Source organism: Lathyrus oleraceus, chromosome 7 (assembly GCF_024323335.1).
Source record: "Lathyrus oleraceus cultivar Zhongwan6 chromosome 7, CAAS_Psat_ZW6_1.0, whole genome shotgun sequence".
Lineage (NCBI taxonomy): Eukaryota > Viridiplantae > Streptophyta > Magnoliopsida > Fabales > Fabaceae > Lathyrus > Lathyrus oleraceus.
In genome coordinates, this window is record NC_066585.1 from 57,725,548 (window position 1) to 57,740,552 (window position 15,005).

Sequence of the window (15,005 nt, forward strand, 5' to 3'; positions counted from 1 at the left end):
ATAATGAGCTTCAGATCTTCCTTATTGATCTCAATGGTTATGGGTTTGATATACTGACTTTTACCAAATTCTACATTCATGGGTGCTTGCTAATAAGATGATAACGCCATTGCAAAAGGGGTTTTATAGCTTCTTTTGAAATGGGCAGTCTTTTAGAGAAGGCTTGAGAGAGAAAAGTGTGGGAAAAGATAGAGAAATGTGTGAGTCTGATTAAGTAGCGTGTTTTGAGTGAAAATGATTTTTTATCAAAACAAAACTTAAAGACAAATGGGAGGGATACACAACTTCTAAGATAAATCATCATAATCTGAAGGGTTTTTACTCAACAATTACAAGCCACGTGTCAGAAGACGTTTCAGATTCATCACACGTAAGTGGACGGATGTCAATGTCAGATGAAAATTGTTGTCCACTTGTGTTTATATCAGAGGCAATGAATCTTATTCAAAGTTTCAGAGGTTGAGATGCTTCAAAGGATATTATTCACCAGAAGCTTGTTTAGAGCTTCTGGTCACAGTAGCTTTTGATCAATCAGTCTCCGGTTCTCCAAGGAGATGCAAGCACATAATTTTTTAAAAGATTTTTAAAGTGCTTGATTATGAGATAGAATAAGATTCTTTACAACTCAGATATAAGTAGTATTATCATAGTGAAATGAATTTCTACTTTCATAAAAGTGAAGTTTTATTCACTGATGATAGAATATGAGGATTAGAAATTGTTGAATAAAAATAAAGAAATTGTCATACCTTTCTTTGTTCAACTTCTGATATGTTAATGAGATTGTTCTTGAGGAACCACTTTGTTCGGAGAATGCTCTCTAATAACATCACGAGTCTTTTCAAAGACCATTTCATCTGGATGAGCTTTAGTGGTTGGCTAAGCATCTAAAGCATTAGCTCTTGATTAATCAGCTTCAGTCCTCCCAGTACCAGTGATCTTTTCTTACTGGTTTCTTCCACACTCCAAATTTTCTTCCTCCTTCTGAGTTAGGATTTCGAACATAGGATTTTCTACTATTATATGTTATAATAAGCCATTGTTCTGGAACTGAAGTTGTTACTTTGTTCTTCCTTTTTAGCATATATGCAGTAAAGGTAATCTCACTCTATAGGACCCATACTCTTATGGGTTTTTTGAGGTTAGTTTTAATAGGCTTCCTCTTATTTTTAGCCTTAGCTTTGTAATAGGGCTTTGAATCTTTCAATACTTTAGATTTAAAAGTTTGTTGTCTTAAATGAATCCTAGCCTTAGGTTCTGGACCTTCCGGAACCTTGAAAATGGATGTCTTAGGTTCTATATTCTTCAAAACCTCTGCCTTTGAGGTCTCAGGTTTTGATTCTTTTAGAACTTTTAACCTTGAGGTCTTTAGGTTTTGATTTCTTCAGAACCTCTGACTCTACAATTATAAGTTCTAACTGGTTTAAAAATTTAGCATTAGTAGCAAGCACAAACTGAGAGTACAACCCTTTTTTAGTAGAGCTTGAAGAATAATGGTTTGTTGGTTTACTCAAGGTTTCAGACCTTGGATTAAAATATTTTTCTGAGTAACGACAACCTTCTCCTTTGCTTCTATTTACACCATAGATCATGGATGCAAGTTTGGTTATGTTAAATCCACTTATGATAAACCCTTGAATAGCCAACTCATACTTATCAAGTGATTTGTCAACACATATTCTTTATTAAATCAATTTGATCTCTTTCAAGTTTTTCAATCTTATTTGTAGAGAAATTTAATTCATCTTTCATAAGACCATGTTGCTTTTTTATAATTTTCATATGTATGGATTTCTCCTGACATATATTCATTAGATCTTGACATAAGGTAATTAAATCAGATCTAGAGAGTTTAGAAAATACCTCATATGTATCCTTTGAATCTGATTCAAAACCAGCTTTTGATCATGTGTCTGAGAATGTTGAAGCCATCAAAGCTAGATTTGCTTCTTCTTCATTTTTGTCAGTTTATTCTTCATCATCAAATTCATCTCGTGTTGTCATGAGACTTTTCTTGAACTTGCTTCTAAAGTTTTTCTTCTGGAAGCTTCCCTTTTTGCTTTGTCCTTATGAATCGCTAGACAATTAGCTATAAAACAACCAGGCTTCTAACAGTTGCAGCACCCTTTCTGATCATATTTGTTAACTCTGGATCTTGTTCCTTTAAAGCCAAATCCTCTGTCAGAGAACCTCATGTTATTTTTAGCAAGATATTGAAATCTCTTTATGATGAAATCCATTTTATCATCATCTGAATCTTCACCAGAGGCTTCGGTATGAGTGGCTTCTTTTTGCTCCCAAGTTTGTGAAGATTTAACAAACTCCCCAACATATTTTAAAGCCAGCGACTTTGATTTCTTGATTGGTTCTTAATCTCCACTGAGTTCTAACTCATGGCTTTGGAGATTACTGATCAGATTATCAAGACAGATATTGTTCAAGTCTTTAGCTTCCTGAAGAGTTGTCACATTGGGTCTGTATCTAACAAGAAGACTCCTAAGAATCTTCTTGATATGATCAGATGTGGTATAACTCTTTTCAATACTTGAAGTCTAGACACCAGAACTTGAAACCTTGAGAACATGGTTTCAATGTTTTCATCTTTTTTCATCTTGAAAAATGCATATTACTGAACCAGAAGATTAGTTTTGGCTTCCTTGACTTGTTGGTTTCCTTCATAAGGAGCACATAAAGATTCAAAAATATTTTTTGCAGAGGATTTGTCAATGATCTTTATGTACTCGGAATAAGGAAAGGAATCTACAAGAATGCCTCTCACTCTATGATTTTTTAAATAGATCTTCTTTAAGGCAGGTATGAGAGTTTTTCTATCAGCTACCATTCCTACTCCATTAAATGGAATATCAATGCCATCTTCAAGAATGTTCCACAGATCATCATCAAGGCTTATCATATGTGTGTACATATTTCTTTTCCACCATTCAAATTTAGTAGAGTCTCCGCTAAATGTTGGAGGTCTAGAAACATAATTGTTCCTTTCAAATGTACTATAATCATGATTAACATTACCAAGAGGAGTGGGTTGTGGACTAGGACCACCATCACTAGAGTGATATGATTCAGCTTCATAATCACTCATGATAAAGAAAGAAGTGTTTTTCTCAAAATATTTCCTACACCACTATTAAGTGTTTGGCACAGACCAGGCTCTGATACCAACTGAAGGTGAGAAAAACACAAGAAAGGGGGTTGAATTGTGTTGGCTTTTTCTTCTTAAAGTTTTTTCAGCTTCTGCTACCAATGGTTCTTAATCAAATTATGAAAACTTGGTTCAGAGTCTGACTTCATAAAACCTTGGTTTACTTTTGAGGGTCCTTATCAGAATCTTACTTAGAGTATCAGACTTGATAGAGACAAAATATTAAGTGCAGAAACAAAGAAAGTAAAATCAAAGACACAAGTAGTTATCTTGGTTCCTCTCACAAATTGAGAGTAGTCTAGTCCCCTTGCACTTCCAAGGGATTTTCACTATAACCAAACTGATTACAAATGCTCAAGCACCAAGCAAGATACTTTTAATGCTCAAGCACACAAGCAAGAGACTTCATTTTCTCAAATACACAAGTAAGATACTTTCAATGATCAAGCACACAAGAAAGAGACTTCTAATGCTCAAGTACTAAAGAAATATACTTTTGACTCTATAACAAACTGTTAAGAGATTTGGGTAACAACTACAGTTGACATACAATCAAAGGTTCAGATAGAATACAACTTAAAAAGACTTTAAGACTTAAGAAATTCTAAAATATACAAGTGTTAAGAGGTTCTAAGTCTAGAAATTTTGATAGAGTATCTTCTCTTTGAATTTTCAAGGTTGAGAGTCTTGTGATGTAGTGTATTATATTGTTATTCTTGTTCTCCAAGTATGTTGCTCCTTAAATAGAGAGGGGGGAAAGATACGTTAAATACTTTCATGAAAAGGTTGGATAACCTTTGTACTTGATTAGACACATAAAGAAAATAACTTTCTACAATAGAAATTATCTGTTGAAGTTCAGACAACCAAGAAGATATTTTTTCTTAAGGCTTCACGTGATCAAAAGTTCTATGAGTCTGTTAGAGTTACCTCGATTGCAGAGACTCTGCTTCAAAGGTTGACTTTCTTCATACTTCACTCTTCAGAGGATGATCAGTTGAGAGTTCATTTCTTGGCTTCTGAAGCTTCAGAGTCTGGATCACCATAGGCTAATTTTATTCAGAGTTGACTTCTTCAGAGTCTGGATCTTCCATCAGAGCCAGAGTCTTCAGAAGTGATATTCAGAGCCAAAGTCTAAACTTAAGATGCAGAATAATCAATATTCTCTTTATATGTTCTTAATCATATATTCCTACAAACTTGAATAGATTTTAGAATACCCAGTTGTTCTTTAAATAATTTGTTATCATCAAAACACAGGGGATATGGTATCAACTAATTTTGTTCCAATAGAGTCTTGTAGGAAAACTCACTTATTTTCTTGGTCTTCAAGTTAAGAAGATGGAAGAATTTTTTTTATCTAAAAGCATGTATGCTAAGAGTATGGTGAAGAATTTTGGACGACAATTCATGCCACAAAAGGACTCTTGCTGTTACTCATGTCAAAGTAAGAAAAGATGAAAATGAAGTTTATGTAGATCACAGTTTATACAGAAGCATGATTGGGAGTCTACTCTACCTTATAACAAGTAGACCTGACATCACATTCTTTGTAGGCTTTTATACATGATATCAAGCTAAACCCAAGACTAGTCATCTTACTCAAGTGAAGAGAATCTTGAGGTATATCAATGGGATATGTGACTATGGTATTCTCTACTCACATGACACTAACTCAATACTAGTAGGATATATTGATGTTGATTAGGCTAGAAATGCAGATGATAGAAAAAGAACTTTTGATGGGTGTTTCTTCCTTAACAACAACTTAATATCTTTGTTCATAAAGAGGAAAAATTGTGTCTCATTGTCAACAACTGAAGCTGAATATATTATTGTAGGGAGCAGTTGAACTTAATTGTGTTGGATGAAACAAATGCTGAGGAGTACAGTGTTGGACTATATGTCATGACATTGTTCAGTGACAAATTAAGTGTTATTAATATTTCAAAGAATCTTGTTCGACATAGTAGAACTAAGCACATTGACATAAGGTATCATTTCATTAGGAACTTGTGAAAGATAAAAATGTCAACCTTGAGCACATAGCAATTGCAAAACAGTTGGCTGACATATTCACTAAAGATTTGGATGAAAATCAGTTTGAAAAAATAAAGGGTGCCCTTGGTATTTTCTTCTGTGATGGTCTATAACAGTCAATGCTAGGAAGACATGCAAGGGTAGAAAGAAAGTTTCTCTCTCTTTTGGTTTGTGTTGCACATGAAACAAAGTAGACTTTACTTGTTTCAGAGAAAAACCTACACTTGTCTCTTATCCCTCAAGTGCACTTTTTAAATATGATTCAAAATTATGAGAATCCAAAGATGTGTTCCTCTAACAAGGGAATTAATATCAATAAGGCTACTGACAGATTCCTTAAGGATGAGAAAAAAAGAAAAAAAGGGTTGATTCCACTTCTTCTGCAATTTTTGATGATACAAATGGTAGACCATCACTTGGAATATTTGTGACTAGGAAGACATTTATAACAAAGATGAAGAAGACCTTGAAGAAGAAACATGTGAAAGAGAGTGACTCAAATGCTGACGAAGATTGGGTTAACTTCATAGACTCGGTTCAAGATTAAGCTTAAAGGCTTGTGAGTTGGTGTGGGATGGTGTTTTGAAGTTAACTGTTGTGATCCAGAGCCTGAAGTTTGAAGTTTAAAGTTTCTATCCGCAGTTCAATTTGCAGTTTTATGTTTTGTTGGCCCTTGTATTTAGGAATGTTTTATTTCCATGTTCTGAATCTATAATGGCTTGATAGCCTTAGGGGTTTTATAATAATTGTATTTATGCTCTTGTGTCATGTTCAAAATTTGTCCTCATGATGGTTAATGTTTGTCTACTCTAATCTGTTATGCATGTGTTAACATACTAACCTCTGTGTTGACTGTCTGATTTCTCTGAGGGACACCTTTGGTAAATTATGGCAAAAGGGGGGGGGGGGGGTAATGGTGTGGAGTGGAGTGGAGTGGTGTGGCTACCGACTGACTACTGACTATTGTGCTTGGTACTGACTGGTGTGTGGTACTAATTGTTCTGGTTTTATATTTATGTATGCATGCTGAAGCATCTAGCCCTGAACTATGGTGTGTTGATATGTTTGTGTGTTAGTAGTAACTTATGAATCTTGACTACTGACAACTAAATGTGTGTGAATACATGACTAACTGATCATGGATGATTGCATGTATTAACTATTTATGGGAGCATAATTGTGTGTCTGATTGATTGATGTCTAGGAACCACGTATCTTCTAACTTTTGTTATTATTGTTGTTGTTGTTGTTTGTTTGCTCTGATGTGTGTTGTTGATGTTGTTTATGTTGTTGCTACTATTTGATATGCGTGTGGTGTGCTTAATGCTCAACTTATGTTGCACATCATGGATCTTAGATATTTTTGAAGAATGTTGTTTTGCCAAAAATTTCCAAAGGGGGGTATTCTTGTTCTTTTTGAATTTGCTGCATTATGAAAAACAACATGGTATGTTCAAGTTGTTTTTGTGAAGATGTGACACATGTGGGAACAGATGTCTGAGCATGTGTGCAGCCTCTGAGCCTCTTCGGCAGGCCATGATGGATGTTGATTTGCGCAGGATTTTCTGGTTATTTAAATCAGAATTTTTGCAAATTTTTTGTTATCTTTTAGAAATGCACTTATTTGATTAGATTGAATATGACTCATTTAATTTAAATTGGAGATTTAAATTTGAATTTGAATAAATAAAAAATCACATCTTTTGGATATTTTTGTGGAAAAACAAATCACAACCAAATCTTCCTTATTTCTGGACGAGATCAAAGTTGCATGCCCATTGGAAAAAACCCAGAAGAAACATTGTTATTTAAGGAGATTCAAACCTAATGGTTGAGTGTGTGTGCAAGGATTGAAGATCATTGTGTTAGGGTTTTTATTGAGTCCTTGTTCGTGTTGATTGTACATCACACTAGTGCCCATCATAAGTCTTAGTGTTGATATTGTTTAGTTGGGTTGTATTCAACATTCTTTAAAGTATTTATTGAAGTTTGTCACTTGGGATTTGTGATTGAAATAAAGTGAGAGAGGATTTTCATATTTTGGGGAAGACCTAAATAGAAAGACATTGAGGGTAGAATTAAGAAGAGAGACATTGAGTAAGAGGCTTATTCATCTAAGACACTTTGTACAATCATTAAATAATGGATTTTCTTTCTTGGGTAGAGTGTCCCCCAGACATAGGTGTTGTTTGCACCGAACCGGGTTACAAATTCTCTTGTGTTCTTTATTTTTTTTTAACTTTAATTATGTGTTTCTTTCATATTGTGTTTGTTCTAAATTAATAAGTTTGACAAGTTATCCCAAACATTTGATCCATCGTCTACCCCCTGAGGAACAAAATTTAAATCCAGAGAGATTCAAAGTCAAAGGAAAATAAGATTTAGTATGTCAGCTGAAGAAAATGTATATGGACTTAAAAAGGCAACACATCAATGGTACAAGAAGTTTGATTATTTTATGATTAAGAATGGATACCTAAAGACTACTTATGATCATTGTGCATTTATGAAGAGATTTCTTGATGGTGAGTTCATCATACTACTTTTGCATGTTGACGATATGTTGATCGTAGAATAAAATAATGACAATAGTTCATATATGATGACCAAGTACCTACCTAAGGAGAAGTACGAGTTTGGTAGAAAAAGTGATTGACTGTTAGAGCCCTCCATCTAAATCAAAAGAAGGGGAGGGGGATTGATGAGTTTTCCTCTTTATGATGAGAGAAAAACAAGGAAAAATAAATAAATAGGAAACAAGGTACATGATAACTTTAAGGAAATGAATGGAAGAAGAATAGAAGAAAAACTCTCGTTTAAATATGACTACCAATTAGTTTAAAGTATTGGCTATAAAAATCAAAACTTAGAAGGTTTTGTGAGAGAATCTCATTATACAGAAGAGAGAAATCCTTTTGAAAAAAAATCTAAAAGTTTAAACATCAATATTTTAGTTGGATTATTATTTACTATTAGAGTAATTATGTAAATTTATAATGGAAGTTGTTGTTGTTGTTATTGTCTCTATGACTATTCAAAGTGTGAGAAAAATATAATCTTAAAAAAATCAATTATATGTTGGTCTTGTATTAAGTGTTTATATTTGATATTTTTTTACAATAAATTAATAAGTTTAATTTATTGAAAAATTAATAAATTTATAGTTTAATTTAAAATAAAAAATATAATAGAAGGATATTATTTATAATGACTTACATATAAATATTAGATTTAATATTTTTTATTGCATGCGGTCTTTTTACCTAATTTTTTTTTTGGTCACCCAAATGCCCAATGCACAAGTGTAATCATAATCATGCATATAACCTAATCAAAGTAATCCAATGTGTATAGTTACATTCAAGGTATATTTTAAGATTTCTATTTTTTACTCATTCAATTTAGACTCTACAACTGATTTGGGCGTTGGAGTGTCAACTTTGCATGTCCATCCCGCACCACCGTTCTAGAGATCAACATCAATGATTCCAGAGTCCTACATCATCAATCAACACCAATTCTAGTTTCAATACGAAATAATGTCACAGACTGTGGGAAACAATATTGATTTTCCACAAAATTCTACCATAAAACTCTGGGAACAGATCATTCTTGGTCCAAAGTCAGATCTTTACCATAACCCTCGTAAGATAAAAAGCATAACTTCATGTGTTACACTAAAGAGTTCTATCGAATTCTCCAATCTTGCACCACCTCTATTTTCTGTTATCGATGAGATTCTGAAAACAATGTTTGACAAAGAACCGCCACCAGAGAACCTCATCAAATCAACGACTGACAGTAGAACATAGAGTAAAGACAAGTCGATGTTAGGATTTCGAGATCACGAGAAGGTAATTTACACTAATTTTACACAAAGTTTTTGTTAGTATAACAGTCTCGATAGCATATCACACAATAACATGAGTCTTTCATAGATGGTGAAAATTCAAATAATGTCCTCTACCCCAACACCTTTGAGTAACTAGAGCTCCGTCAACTAGATAAATATCCCGACAATGGTCAGGATCTCTTGGCTTATAACAATTACATAACTCGTCCTTAATAGTAAGTCTTTCTCATGTTACTTAATACTTGTGAAAATAGATTCCTTTCCATATTTTAGATTTACATCCGGATATCAAATTTTTATAAAAGAATCTCTTTTAATCTGACTTATCTTTACTCATAGTGTGTGTAATAAAATTTAAGGTATTGAGTTCAATTCTAAGTAATTAAAAAAATTAAATATGTTTAACAATAAAGTTATAAGCTATTTCAAAGGTATTGAGTTCAATTTTAACTAATTAAAAAATAAATAAATATGCTTAACAATAAAATTATAAGCTATTTGAAAGTGACGGTAGCTAGAATTAGGGTATCTCTTTATTGAGAAAAAAAAAGACATTAAAATGTAAAATCAATAAAAAAAGAAGAAGATAAAGTCACAATATCAAAAGTTGAATCATAAACCTTAAATTAAGCCAAAAATAAATAAGTTAAAGAAATCAAAAGTTTTGTTAAGCTTGACTCCAAACTTGACTGAGTCAGAGTAGATGACCCACATATAAGACAACTTAGCAGTTTTAAAGACCATTAAAATATTTTTTACTTAAGAAAAATAAAATATTTTCATTTATTCAAGTGGTTAAAATATATCAAATAAAAACAAAACCAAATTATACACAAATTTACAAGACCTATTCTTTAATTTTTTTAAATAATTAGCTAGTCTAATATTTAATTTTATTGTATACTACCTCCTTAAACATTTCACGATAAAGTTCAAACTAATCCACACAATTATAAGGATTATTCCAAATAATTGAGATTTATTTGAAGTGTTAATTTTTTTTTATAATATACTATCTTCAATTTTTGTGTGTGCTACCTTGTTAGTGAAACTATTAAATTATAAATTATTTCTGTTCAACCCTATTAAATAATTATAATTATTGAAAAAAGTGGGGTGATCAAAGTTTGAACTCTAATGATAAGTTGTCCTCATAGTTAAACCATTAAACTGTAATAAGAAAGATATTATTATAAAGTATTAATTAATAATTTTTAATTATATTTTTTAATATTTATTATTCTTTTTATAAAATTTATTTTTCTATTTTATTAAAGAAAAAAATATTATAGTTTTTTTAATAATTTATTGTTTCATAGAATAATTAAATTCATTGATATTTGTAAAAGTACTTCTTTTAATTATTATTCTAAAAAAAATTATTTTTGGGAATTTTTAATCCCACTTTACAAGATGAAAAATTATCCCATGAAAATTAAAAAATATTCTCAAATTTCAGATATATATTTTCGAACACACCTTTTGTATTACTGAATGACGCATTAAATGGGTCTCATCCCATTTTAAAATAAAATTTTGTTCCCAAGATTCATCTATGGACATATCAATTAAATTTATTATTTATTGAGCATCTTAGTGGAATTTCTAGAAATACATTTCGAGAATTTTGAAGCGAATATTTAAAAAACTGTCACATTTGCATGTCAGTTATTTTCGGAGATGCACTCCTGAAAATATTAAATGTGATTTTGATAAAATAATCACCTGCATGATCAACCCCTATATCCATTATTATTCAAAATCCTTTTTAAAAATCCTTCCATTCTCGATCAAGACTCTCACTCCAAACCTTCATTCTTGTGTTTCATCACAACAAAAGGAGAAAAAGAAGTTGATATTCAAGGTAAATATCGTTTATTTCAGTCCTCATTGTTCACATTAATCTTGCTTCTTTTGCTGAAAAAACTTACGTTTAATTCATAAATGTATTTCCGAATTCTGTATGAATTCCTCCATGAATACATTTCTTGAGTCCGTATATTTTCATTTTCCAGCTGCCTGTTTTCAGTTTTATGTATTTTTGAGTATTTTATGTTATTGTTTTCATTAGATATAGTGCATCCCAATGTTTTTCCCAAACCTATTGTGTCTTCGGATGTCAAACGTGTTCTTGTGAAGGAGGTAGATGTTGGTAGCCATTTTAAAAATGAGCAAGAGTTTGAATTTTGTGATCACATGCTTCAATTAATAGTATGAAGGCATTCAAATTGGGGATGAGTGTTGTAATCGTAAGGTCCGATAATGGTTCGGATGGAAGAGGTGCATTTGTGACAATGACATGTGAAAGAATGGGGAAGTATAAAACTTCTCTCCGGAATTTCAAACGAGATGATACTAGTTCAAGAAAATATGAATGTCCCTTTAAGTTGCGTGGTTATCTGTTGTCAAATAACAAATGGAGATTTTAATGTGATATGTGGTTTATATAACCATGACTTGTGTGAAAAGTTAGTCGGACATCCAATTGCATGTCGCCTTATGCCGGAAGAGCAGGAATGTATTTCAGACATGACATTGAATTTGGTGCAACTGAAAAACATACTTGCAACTTTGAAACGTAAAAAAACCTAGAAATATCGCAAATATCAAGCAAGTCTATAATATTCAATACTAAAATAACAAGGTGCTAAGGAGGGATAAAACTGAAATGCCACAACTCTTGAAATTTTTGGATGATAACAGATATGTATCTAGGTACCGAACGAGCGAGAATAGAGTAATTGTTAGAGATATATATTGGACTCATCCCGATTTCATCAAATTGTTCAACACATTACCTACTGCGCTCATCATTGATTTAACGTATAAGACCAACAAGTACAAGCTTTCCATATTGGAAATTGTTGGTGTTACCTCTACTGAGAAGACTTATTCTGTCGAGTTTGTATTTCTGGAGAGCGAAAAAGAGAAAAAATGTTACTTTTTTAAACAATGTATTGTATGTAATATTGTATCAATATTAATGTTAATGATGTATTGTATGTAATTTTGTATTAATATTAATGTTACTTATTTTGTCATTTTAGTTTTTATTCAAAAATTTATTTTATGTTATTTAATATTAATATTAATGATGTATAATATATACATTTTAGAATATTTCAATACATTTTTAAGTTTTTCAAAAAAAATCTGCATTTAATAGAAGTTATGTTTTTGTCTTAAACATAATTTCATTATGTTTTGAGTGGTTTCAAAAATACATCTCCAGACTAATAGAATAAGGTGGTACTGGAGATGCATCTCCGAACCATCCCCTGATCCAAGATAGAATTTCAATGGTATTTGTCTACATTTACTATAAGTATGAGCTCTGAAAATATGAGCTTCGGTCTCATGTTTCATACCAAAACACATTACACCAGAATAAACATCAATTGACATGTCGCACATGTCTACTTCAATGACGCCAAGTCTTCAATTGAATTTAAGTTCAATAAGTACACTTCTCTTGCAGATCTGAAATACATACCACAGAATCTCATATTTTACAAAGATATTCGAAAAATTGTGAAGCTCGAGTATCGTTCACCGTTGATTGACAACAAAGAGAAAATTGAGTTCAACAACTTTGAGCTGAAGACAAATGCAAATTTAGGGGCTACGTTGAATACTTTTTTCATTTAGAAGCAAAAGTTCCGATTGAGGTGAATACGATGATTTTATGATCGGTCGAAGACAATATGAAGATGTTGAAATATAATGTTTGATTTATAATGTTTGATTTATGTTAACATCACATATGTAATACCAATTTTATGTTATCAATGCTAATTTTTATTTTGTCAAACTACAACTTTCTAGTTTTCTATATACTTTCTACTTCAGTAGGCTACATAAATACACCTTTGTAAGATTTAAAAAAATGCACCTCAGGTATCAAAATAGACACAAATCTATGGTGTGACTCAAAATCAGCATTGATTATATATGTTTGAAGTGCGTCCAGAGATACATCTTCAAATTTTAGATGTATTATTATATTTTCACGAGACATGCTAATAATTCATAAAGTGCATAAAAATTCATTTATTTTTAATTACATTAATTATTGATATCTAATCTATTATGATGAATTACATCCGTTAATCTATAAATTTAAAACAAAATATTGTTTTAATAGTAATAATCAGAAAATGACTTACAATAGAATCTAGAAGAACATACTTTTTTAACACATATATTGGCCAATTACAAGTCACACCATATTAATTGAATAAGCCTATTCCAAAGTAACACGTTAACTCTTACAATTTAATTATAATCATAATCTTTAAAGTGAACCAAATAAGTGTCTTTAGTTTATAGATCTCCTTAAAGGGCAAAGGGCACTATTGGAATTTCCCCACCAAACTCTGATTCTTTTCTCATCTATATAACACAGCCCAGTGCTGCTATCTCTCTCCCCTCTCCCTCTCTCTCTCTCTCTAAAAAAAGCCATAGCTGAATCGAATCAATCAATACACACAATAACAAATTAGCAACGGTTTCCATTATAGTGTCACCACAAACCATGGGTTTTCCCGTCGGATACACAGAACTTCTCTTCCCAAAACTCGTCCTTCACCTTCTCTCCATCTTCACCTTCATCCGAAAACTCATTTCCGTCATTTTCACCCATCTGGGTCTCCCCGATTTCATCGAACCCGACATTCCATGGCCCGAGAACTCAACCCGAATACCCGAATTCGAATCCGTTTCAGCTCTTCTCATCCGCGAAATCCTACCGGTTGTCAAGTTCAACGAGCTAGTGGACCCACCTGAAAGCTGCGCCGTTTGTCTCACGGAGTTCGAGGAAAACGATGAGATCAGACGGTTAGCGAATTGCAGACACATTTTCCATCGAGGTTGTTTGGACCGTTGGATGGGATACGATCAGAGAACGTGTCCTTTGTGTAGAACATCGTTCATACCGGATGATATGCAAAGTGCTTTCAATGAAAGACTTTGGGCGGCTTCTGGGATCCCTGAATTTCACTCTGATGTTTCTGTTTTGTAGCTTCTTTGAAAACCTAAGAAGAACAAACATGTTTGGCTTTTGTTGTTTAAGGTTGTTTTTTTATTTGTTTTTTTTTTATTTGTACATAGATAGAACTCGTGAAAAAAAATGAGATTTTATATAGAGATGAATTTTGTAGATTTTGGATCTGGGTGTTGTTTTTGTGTTAACCTGCTAATTCTGACTATGTGACAATGAATAACGTAATTTGTTACGAAATCAGTGAGTGATTTGATTTGTACTGTTAGAATAATAGTAATTTATAATTCATGTGTGGTGTGTGTTGAAAGGGTACTAGTATTAATTTGTGTTTAAAAAATGAAGGATCTGAATTTTGAGTGAGTGGTATCTATGAGGTAAAAGATTGGAGAAATAAAAAGAAGAGTGAATGAGTTGAGTTGTGTTTGGTTAGAGGTAACGTTAACGTAGGAAAATGGGGAAGTAATGGTAGGTAGGCTCCATAGTAGAGTAGAGTGAAGTTGCTTCAATTGCAATTTGCAACAACTAGCTTAATGTTGATTTGCCAAATTTACTTCATTTTCATTATGACCCTTTTCCAACGCAACATGTAGTATGTTGGAGTATAGGTGTTAATTGGATTGGAAAATTTAAACTGAATAATGGTGTTTGATTCGGATATTTTTTAAAATATATTACCTCAAAATACTTTATATTAGAAAAAATTCAAACTACTCAATTTTTAAGGTCTCCTTTATAAATATTATGTGGATTTCATTGCAATATTTTATGTTTATTGAATAAATAATACTCCAATAAATAAATTCTTTAATCTTTAATGTTATGTGGATTTATTTATTGCAATGTTTTCATATTAAATGATTTTTTTTTATAATTTTATGTGGATTTTATTAATAAATAATACTCCACATAAATAAATTCTTTAGTCTTTATTATAAAAAAATTAATTTTTA

General features: G+C 31.9%; 1 protein-coding gene across 1 annotated transcript; it reads left to right on the top strand.

Moving 5' to 3' along the window:
• The first annotated feature begins 13,463 nt into the window (after window positions 1–13,463).
• On the top strand, window positions 13,464–14,222 carry LOC127106306 (brassinosteroid-responsive RING protein 1). The gene has a single exon (XM_051043619.1). It carries the CDS (start codon window positions 13,588–13,590, stop codon window positions 14,071–14,073), a length of 486 nt encoding a protein of 161 aa, XP_050899576.1. The 5' UTR covers window positions 13,464–13,587; the 3' UTR covers window positions 14,074–14,222.
• Window positions 14,223–15,005: the final 783 nt, after the last annotated feature.

Bases quoted from the DNA above. Each gene is read 5' to 3' on its own strand.
- LOC127106306 (XM_051043619.1), top strand. From the start codon at position 13,588: ATGGGTTTTCCCGTCGGATACACAGAACTTCTCTTCCCAAAACTCGTC.